The sequence below is a fragment of the Apis mellifera genome, linkage group LG8 (assembly GCF_003254395.2).
Source record: "Apis mellifera strain DH4 linkage group LG8, Amel_HAv3.1, whole genome shotgun sequence".
Taxonomy (NCBI): Eukaryota; Metazoa; Arthropoda; class Insecta; order Hymenoptera; family Apidae; genus Apis; species Apis mellifera.
This window is the reverse complement of record NC_037645.1, coordinates 8,473,696-8,484,032: the sequence shown is the minus strand read 5'-3', so window position 1 is coordinate 8,484,032 and position 10,337 is coordinate 8,473,696. Positions and strand designations below refer to the sequence as shown.

The 10,337-nt window shown below is 39.6% G+C and overlaps 1 protein-coding gene across 21 annotated transcripts in view; it reads right to left on the bottom strand.

The window, feature by feature from the left end:
- LOC551663 (disintegrin and metalloproteinase domain-containing protein 11) overlaps positions 1 to 6,591 on the bottom strand; it is an 82,366-nt gene extending 75,775 nt beyond the window's left edge. For 15 of the 21 annotated variants that reach the window (XM_016913610.2, XM_016913613.2, XM_016913604.2 and 12 more), the window contains exons 1-2: positions 6,376 to 6,591; positions 5,696 to 5,880 (exon numbers count right to left, since the gene is read on the bottom strand). In XM_016913610.2, the coding sequence (XP_016769099.2) occupies positions 5,696 to 5,780 (85 nt within the window). In that variant the 5' untranslated portion in view covers positions 5,781 to 5,880; positions 6,376 to 6,591. Of the gene's footprint in view, positions 1 to 5,695; positions 6,330 to 6,365 lie in introns of those variants that run through there. The other 6 variants (XM_006564656.3, XM_016913606.2, XM_016913616.2 and 3 more) reach the window with 3 other exon arrangements.
- Between the last annotated feature and the right edge of the window lie 3,746 nt (positions 6,592 to 10,337).

Here is a 10,337-nt window from a genome sequence, read left to right as displayed (position 1 = left end):
ATGGCGGAGCTTTGTTGTTTGTTTAAATCTTTTTTTCGCGTATAATTTGGAATGTATTTTTTTTAAATTTAACGTAGGATTTATTGTTTAATACATTTTAATTTATGAATTGAAAATAAGTTTTACACGATGCACAATCTCGACTGTTTTGCAGCATTTTTAAATAAAAAAAAGAAGAAAAAAAGTCCAAACTTTCCGTTCATTGATTATGTATGTAAAAAAAAAAAAATTCTCATGTTTTTACCAATCTCCAGATATGCTAAATCAACGATTAATATTTTATCAGAACAAGTTTTATATCGTATTCATTTTCAAAAAAAATTAAAAAAGAGGCCGAAACTTTCATCAATATTTTCCCATTTACTAATTACTAGGCTGCGGATTTTTATGAACGTGACTAAAAAAAAATGGCGCTTAAATAGAGATTTGTTTTATCCCACGAACATAAAAATGCTTTAGACATTTTTCATAAATATCCTCAATCTGCTAATTACCTTTAATTAAAAAAAAAGCCTGCAATCGTTTCTTGGAAATATAAAAAAAAAATATAACAGCAAACGCACTGTTCTCGATCGAACGATTATTTGCTCAAAATTCTCCTCGAAAAAAAATTTCCAAATTCCAAAATTTTCCTATCCTATGCCACGAAACCCTATCGAACGGAAAAAAAAAAATTGATACGATTCAATGAGGTATCAACCAATCGAAACCAATGCTACGTCCTTCCTCTGTTTCCTGTTTCCAAAAAAAAAAAAAAAAACAACGAAACAGCGAAACAAATCGGATCTCGGGGACGAACGAATGGTCGGTCACATACCTGGACACCGTACATCCCGTGCCAGGGATAAAGCGACGAATTTCTCGACGCGGCCGCCATTCGTCATCCACTCTCTCTCTCTCTCTCTCTCTCTCTCTCTCTCTCTCTCTCTCTCTCTCTCTCCCCCCCCCCATTTTTCGAAAATCCGTCAGCGGTTCGGATCCCATCTCGAAATCGCCGCCACGTAAAGGTATACGTATATAACCGGCCGATAACCGTTTGATAGGTAATTAATCAACGGCGATCGATCGATCGATCGATCGATCGAATCCCGCGATTCGGCGTCTGTGTAGCGGAAACATGTGGATCGTGGCATGTTTATGACGGGTTGGACGGTGATGCAAACTTAATTATATACATAATAGGGCGACGGAACGTCGCCACTTTGAGCGAAAAATTAATCGCCCATCCACGCCGTGGATTCGAGCGTATTCGGCTATTAGGGCTTCCGGATGAGGGCGGAAAGAAAAAATAACGTCTCGGTAAGTAAGGATTGGGATTGTACGGTGTGGTGACGAGGATAACGTAATTTTGGAAAAAAAAAAAAATATCTCGGAATATTATTATTGGTATTGGTTTGGTGGAGGTAGTTGAATTTGAATGGAAGATCGATCTGACTGTATCGGTGTATAATTTTCGAGATATTATTTTGATGTATAAAGAATTTTAAATATTTTAATATATTTCAATTAGTGGAAGTAGTTCAATTTACAAGATTTATGATCTGAATATTTATAATTTTTGTGCATTTCATGTTTCGTAAAAAAACAAAAATGTAATATTTTAGGATATTTCAGATTTTAGTTAATGAAAATAATTGAATTTGGTTGACTTAACTGTGAATAATTTGAAATCACAGCAATTCTCGAGATATTATTTTGATTTCGTATTTGAAGAAAAAATGAAATATCTCGAGACACTTAAGGTAATTAATTATTGAAATTAATCGAATTTAATTGGAAGATGGATTTACGAGTAACTTGGAATTATACAATGAGAATAACGTAATTCGTGCATTTTGTAACAAAAAAAAAAACAAATAAAATATTTGGAAGTGGTTGAATTGTGAAAAATATCTTAATCGTGATTAACTTGCAATTATGATGTACAATGACTTAATTTTATTTTGATTATTTGGTGAAGCAACAATGGGAAAAAATGAAATATGTTTCGTTAATTAATGGAACCAGTTAAATTTGGTTGGAAGATTGATGTCTTGGTCGTGACCAACTTGGAACTAGTGGCGAGGATATTAATTATTTTCGGTGTGTCAGTCATTGGGATGCGTGTATCCAGTTTCTTCGTTTCGTTCTAAGAAAGAGAGAAACTGGAAATATCTTAGAATATTTCAGATAGCGAAAATAGTTGGAAATTCGAAATAGAGAATAAATTGTACACCAATCCTTGTTCGAATATGTAAATTTTAATGTGAAATATATACGCCAATTAGCAGGAATAATTGGATTAATATTTAATTCGACACGAGATTGGATGGAAGATCGAATATAAAAATATATTTCGTGAACGTAAATCGTTGAATCAATTGAACCGAGAAGAAAAGAATTTTCTTATTTGTACGCTTGCTTCTCCAACCAAGTGAATGAAATTTTAATAATATTCCAGTTCTAACCTAGAATAACCAGTTGATCGAATTATTATTATATGCGAACATGTTAATAGAAAATATATTTTCCTTCCTTTATTAAAGAAGCAATTAAATGAAATCTCGGTAATAATTTCGATCTTCTTTCAATGAAGAACGATCTCGAATGAAATTTTACGCAAAAGTTAAATTCTCTTTTTTCTAAGCGCGATAATTTAAAAATTTAAAAAGAGCGAAACCACAATTCTTCAAGAATTCAGTTTAAAGAAGGATGGAAGATATATCGATGAAAAATTGACGAGTTTCTGAGAGGAGAGGAAAATTATTCGTTCCAATTGTTTCCAACTTATCTATTTAGAAATCGAACTTTGGAAATTGAGTTTTACCCCCCCTTTCCCTTCGAGACAATTTAATTGAAATTCGCGATTTTATACGAATATAAATACTCATCCGCGAGAGATAAAAATATTCTAAGAAATTCGAATTCGTAGAAAATTATACATCTTTCAATTTTGCAGTGGAAATCAATCACTGTATAATTTCCAAATCTGTAAAATTTCATTAGATTCTTTAAATTCTTCCTCCTCGTCAGAGAATCAAAGATTACGTGTTTCACGTGAAAGAGATATCTATTCTCAGATTGAGTTCCAATTATTCAATTATCACGTCTTCGAAAGAAGGTAAATTTAATATTTCCTTCCAATCTTCGAACCTATAAAATTTCGAAGTTCAACCAAACCCTTCCTTGCCAGAGATTACTATCTATAAAATTTCACTTCAAACTTTATAACCAAACACTTCCTAGTTGGAGAATCAAAGATATACTTCAAAATATAAATCAAAGCGAGAAATCTATTTTCACTTAAATTTGAACTTTAATCAACATTTTTATCCAAATTTTAATGCGAATCCTCTTCTTCTTCAATTAAAAAAGAAATTTAAAATACGTGCATTGTCTCCTTACAAAATTTCATTCACATCCTCCTTTACAATATCAAAATATATGTGTGTATAAAATACGTACAATAATCTCCTATAAAGTTACAAAATTTCATCCAAATTCCAACCAAATCCTCCTTCTTTAGAGTATCAAAAAAAGAAACGTGTATAAAATACACGTTATCTCTTTCCAATCTTCTATAAAGCTGCAAAATTTCATCCAAATTCTAACCAAATCCTCTTCTCCTTGAATAAAAAAAAGAAACGTGTATAAAATACGTGCATTATCTCCTTCCGCAAAATTTACAAAATTTCATCCAAATCCCTCCTCCTTTAGAGTATCAAAAAAGAAAGGTGTATAAATCAAGAGATCCGTTTAAATTTCAATTATATTCATTAATATACATTGCTTCCTTCCATTTTTCAAATTTATACTATGAAAAATCTTTAGAATATCCCCCCTCAAAAAAAGAACACGTATACATACAACTAAAGCACAAGAAATCTCAATTATTAAATTTTCCTTTATTCTTAACCTGCAAACTTTCATTCAAATTCTAACCTGTTCCTTGGAATATGAAAAATAAAAGAAACGATACAAACGATACAAGGGACAAATTATCGCTAAAATACGATACATTATCTCGTTCCGAATTCTATACCAACTCTCCTCTCCGTTACATCGAAAGGGACACACGTACACACATACACACACACACACACACGTTACGATGCGAATCAAGCGATGCGAGATTCTATTTTCAGATACGAAAATACCGTTATATTCCCGTCGTAGGAGGAAAACGTTTCGATTTCCAGCCCGGTATCGCTCGATTTTCCATCTCGAAAATCCGCGTTATTTATTTATTTATTTATTTATTTATTTATTTATTTATTTACCGACGAGCAGTGTGCACGTACACGCTGCTCGTCGCGTGAACCGTTTCCCCCCATGCATCATCGGCCAAAATCGATAACATCGAAAACGGCGATAACGTAGCGATAACGCGTCTCTGCGTGTAACATGAACGGGCGTCCGTAACCGGCGTCCCCGTCAAAAAAGAAAACACGCTTGTCCTCTACGGTTTTCGACGGTTGAACGCGGCGCGAACGCGCCGCATTGCTCGCGTGTCTTCTATTCACACACGCGAACGTTTTCTACTGCCTCGTGAAATCGTCCCTCCCCCCCCTCCCTTTCTCTCTTTGTTTCTCTTTTTCGAGACTCTTCGAAGAGTGTTCGTTGAAATTTTAGTCGAGGAAAACGGTGAATCCTGATTTGGTTACATTAATTGTCGATGAAATTTCGAGAGAAAGAGAAGGAAGAAAATGAAGAAGAAATTCTTTGAGAAAAGAAAATCCGTTTCGAGAAGAAATCTTACGTTGTATCTTACGTTCAATCGTACAAATATTGAATATATTGTGATCGAAATTTTCTTGAAAGAAAGAAAAAAGATAAAGAAAGAGAAAAATCGACGTAGACCCTTTATCGTTCTATCCGAAAATTCGCAGCGAAATTCGTGTCATGCATCACGCGCGTTGGAGGGAAATGGCTCGGACGCACGCCGTTCTCGTGCATCGACAGCAAAAAGAAAGAGAGGAAAAGAAAAAAAGAAAGAAAAAAGTACGGAAGAACGATTGATTTTCCTCAAAATCGAATTTCCTTCGACTCGATCGAACTGAGTTCGATCGAGTCTCGACGAAAAATTCTTGGAGGCGAAAGGGCTGCAACAGGCAATCGTACGTGTATCGTATCGTACCATAACCCGGAACACGCCATGCCAGAGGCAGCGAGCGAGCGCGATTAACGGCCAAGCGTCCAAGCGGAATTTACGAGCGAAGGAGACGAGACGAAAAGGCGAACGAGGGAAAGAGAAAGATATATACATACATAAATATATATATATATATATATGAGAGCGCGTAACCACGGCCTAGGAAAATTACAGGATCGCGTGCCAACGGGTATAAATCAAGGAAGGAAGGAAGGAAGAGGAGGAGGAGGAGAGGTGAGAAGAGGCCATCCGGATTCCCAGGACGCATGGCCACGCTTTCAACCAATCCTCCTCGCCGATTTTCGATATATGTAATTTACGGTGTGTAAACGGGGATCGAAACTGTGTGTTTCGATCAACGAGACAAAGGGGGACGAGGAGGAAGTACCTTGCGTGGCAGGTAAATAGACAGGCAAGGCAGAGAGGATGGAAATGCGATGGATAAACACAGAGAGATAGATAGATAGATTAGATAGAGAGAGAGAGAGAGAGAGGTAAAAGCGAGCAAGCAGGTAGACAAATAGACAGGCGGGCAAGGCAGGCAGGCAGGCAGGCAGGCGTTACCTCGCTTGGACGTGCTGTCGGCGCTGCTAATAAATCCAGGTACGGCAATCACGAGAACAAAGAGTCCACAGTGTAGCCAAAACATGTTTACGTCTTAACAACATTGTTTAATTCCATTTTACATGACGCTCGTAAAACACTACGATGGCGGTGGTGCTCATGTCGCGCATAATCAGCGATACTACCTGGTCGCCGGTTGGATCATGAGTAACACGACTGACCGACTTGGGGTTACGCGGGGTTTCGTCGGGCGAGGAGAGTGCGAGATGGAGAAAAAAGAAAAAAGCGAGATAGAGAGGAAAAATGTCGTGTGTCCTGTGTACGTGTATACGTGTGTGTGTGTATGTGTGTGTCTATGTGTATCACACGGGGGAGGCGCACAACTGAACAAAAGAGAATGGAATGGAAGAATGGAATTCGCGAGAAGAATCGACGAGAGAGATAGATAGATAGATAGATAGAGAGAAAAAGAATAAACGAAAGAAACGTAAGAAAGAGAGAGAGACAGATCGACGTCGAATTCGTTTCGGAAATTTCCGATCGACGATCGGAAAGAATTTTAATGGTTGAAAGGTTAGAGGGATGCGAGAGAGAGAAAGAGAGAGAAGCAGCGGAGAGAAAAGAAAGAGAGAGAGAGAGAGAGAAGGCTCGCGGCGATAGGAGGACAAACCGGCACCGACGGGTATAGAAACGACGGGTCCTCCTAGAACATCGCGAATCTCCTGGTACACTGGACGACACGCGATAATGCACCACGCTAGCGCACTACTTCCGCGATCTGGTCTCCGTACGACGAAGGATACCCCCTACTCGCGCGCGGCCACAGAGAGTGAAGGTCCCGGTCTCGAATCACGCCTCGGCTGCCATCTTCTACCTACGCCGGGAGTCTGGAGTATGAAAATATTCTCTGCTCCACCCCCACCCTGCACCCCACCCCGGAGAGAAGAGGAGCTTTCCACGGTAACCCCTCTCCTCCTACCATCCACCTCCCTCCTTCCCTCACTCTCTCTCCCTTCCTCCCTCCCTTTCTCTCTCTCCTTCTCTCTCTCCCTTCCTCTACGCCCGCTTCTCGTTCACCCGCGCCGCACACCCGCGCAGAGCCCACCACCACGGCTTGGGACCACCTCTTATCGATTCCTGCGCCATTTCCCGTCATTCCTGTCAAATCAATAACGCGGTGGCGGCAGCGCCGGTGGTGCTGCTGCTCCAAAGGTGGTCGTGTTGCCGGTCCTGGTGGCGGTGATCCAGCTAGCGGCGGCGGCGGCGGCGGTGGTGGTGGCAGTGGCGGTGGCGGTGGTGGTGGTGGTGGCGGCGGTGGCGGTGGTGGTGGAAGACCCGGTCCTCCCGATGCCGGTGCTCCTCCGGTGTACCGGTGTACCGGTGGCGGTTCCCTTCCACGGATCCCTTCCGACGGAGCGCGCACCGACATTTTTCCACCGAAACACAGGACACCGTTATTATTATACGCGGCCCAACTATCCTCTCGCTTCTCTCCATCCAGAGAAGAATTTCGAATATGTGTATATATATAATATAAAGATCCTCCTATATATATACATCATATATTTTATATATATATATATATATATATATATATATATATATATAAGATATATAGGATATATATATAGGATGGAAGATCTCTGTTATATCGATCGAGCCTTAACGATCATTCCCCTCTCGCGAAGATCCTCCTATATATATATATATATATACATCTTATATATTTTATATATATATATATATATATATAAGATATATAGGATATATATATAGGATGGAAGATCTCTGTTATATCGATCGAGCCTTAACGATCATTCCCCTCTCTCGAAGAAGAATCCTCCTCACCTTTCGTTCACCTTACCGAAGTAAAGAGGGGGGGGGTCACCTTTTTTTCTCTCTCTTCCACTCGAGCTCTCGAGTACCTGTGTGTATCGATTTCGAAGGAGGGAAGAAGGAGGAGGGGGAGGGGAGAGGTAGAGAGAGAGGTGGCGGAAGAAAAGCGAAGTTCCACTTCGGTTTGGACAAAAGTGTAAGGACGAGTCGAGATCGCGAGTGCGAGAGAAAGCGGTGTTCGGTCTTCGGGTGGGAGGAGGGGGAGGCGGCTTATTCATGGCTTTTTTACGCGGGCGCGCGCGCACACGTACACGTACATGGGAGGAGGAGGTGGGGGGAGTAGAGAAGATCGAGTGTCTATTCACCTCGCTCGCTAACGAAATTTCGCGTATGTACCTGTTAGCTCGGCCTGGCCGGGGAGCTTGCGCGACTCTTATTCCCCGCACGAAATTTTCCACGTTGCGGCCGCGGCCGCGGCCACGGTTGCCGTTGTTGTAAACGTGGGAACGATCAACCTTCGCGATCAACCGTCTCGGATTATTTATATCCGGCGGATTCGGCCAGGTAAAATTACGCGATACGTTTGCGCAAACGTGGCCGAAAATATATATATATATATATATATATATATATATATATGGGCGCGTGTTCGTTCAAATTGACGATTAAAAGAATTGGAGGGGTTTTTTGAGGGATTTTTAATTTTTCTTAGAGCGGAATGGATTTCTCCGTGTACACGTTTCATGGTGCGTGGATATATATATACGTATAATTGGCACGGTACTCTTTGACGAAACGAATCTCGTCAAAGAGTTAACTCTATCAAAGAGTTGATGGAACAATTTTGCTGAATTATTGGCGAGATATAATTTGTTTGTATTATACGAAAAAATATCGAAAGTTTTTTACTTTTCGTTTATTGTCGAGACATTATTTAAAAATGGGATAATTTGATAAATTTGAATATTCTTTCTACAATTTTATAGTTTTATAGTATAATTTAAATAGGATATAGAAATGATGCGATGATTCTACGTGAAAGAATCCTTAAATCACATTCAAGGGATTATATTTTTCAAACGAGTCATCTTGTTGGAGAAATAAAATAATATTTCAAGTTTCAAAGAGAGATGAAATTGTGAAGGTATCCATAGTAAGACATAGTGGAACTTTTGAGGCGACCTAATATCGCGTCATTTTTCCTTCTTCCGCCGTTATTCTCCTCCCCGAATTAATATATCGCTACACGATTCTCTTGCGAATTACGCGGTAATTACGCGTTGAATCAACAGCGTTAAAATTTTCTCCTCGAATTCCTCGTCGTCGAAAAGCCCCGCCATCGGTTTGCCTCGAGCCGTAGCAAAAAAGGATTTAACCACGCCGAGCAGAAAGGGAACAAACCGTGCGTTCGAGACTCGACACGAGTCGTATTTCCTATTGCACGGCGGTTCACACCGATTTCCTGTTCCATGACGTACCATTATATCATTGGAAATTTTCTATTCTGTGATAATTGAACTCGGAAGAGATTCTATGACGATTCACGCACATCGCAATCACAAACGTTTCTTACTCTATGACGATTGACGCGTACGATCACATCATGGAAATTTCTTATTTTATGGTAATTGAACGCATAAAGATGTTCTATGACGCGTACGGGAAGAAGTTTTATTCTATGGCGATTGACGCGTGCGACACGTCACGAAAATTTCCTATTCAATGGTAATTGAACGCATAGAGATGTACTATGACGCGTACGGGAAGAAGTTTTATTCTATGGCGATTGACGCGTGCGATCACGTCACAGATATGTTTTATTCTATGGCAATTGACGCGTGCGACACGTCACGAAAATTTCCTATTTTATGATAATTGAACGCATAGAGATGTTCTATGACGCGTACGCGAAGAAGTTTTATTCTATGGCGATTGACGCGTGCGACACGTCACGAAAATTTCCTATTCCATGGTAATTGAACATATAGAGATGTTCTATGACGCGTACGCGAAGAAGTTTTATTCTATGGCGGTTGACACGTGCGACACGTCACGAAAATTTCCTATTCCATGGTAATTGAACGCATAGAGATGTTCTATGACGCGTACGCGAAGAAGTTTTATTCTATGGCGATTGACGCGTGCGACACGTCACGAAAATTTTCTATTCAATGGTAATTGAACGCATAGAGATGTTATATATAACGCTTATGATCGCGTCATAAAGAAGAAGTTTTATTCTACGGCGATTGACGCGTGCGACACGTCACAGATATGTTTTATTCTATGGCGGTTGACGCGTGCGACACATCACGAAAATTTCCTACTCTATCGTAATTGACGCATAGAGGCCGCGGCGATCGCGTCACAGCGATTCCTTATTCTATGGCGTGCGATCGCGTGACGAAAATTTCCTATTCTATGGATAGTCGGCTCTATCTCGAGATTCTACGAAGATCGAGGTGTTATGTTTTCAAAAAAAGTGTGAAAGAGTTTTCTAGAAGTGTCCAAGCTCTTCTTCTGGCGAATAATTTTATTAATTCATTAATAATTTCGTAATTATTATTATTATTATTTTTTGTATTATATCAAGTCACCAGGAAAGCGTGCGATCGCGTGACGAAAATTTCCTATTCTATGGATAGTCGGCTCTATCTCGAGATTCTACGAAGATCGGGGTGTTATGTTTTCAAAAAATGTGTGAAAGAGTTTTCTACAAGTGTCCAAGCTCTTCTTCTGGCGAATAATTTCATTAATTCATTAATAATTTCGTAATTATTATTATTATTGTATTATATCAAGTCAC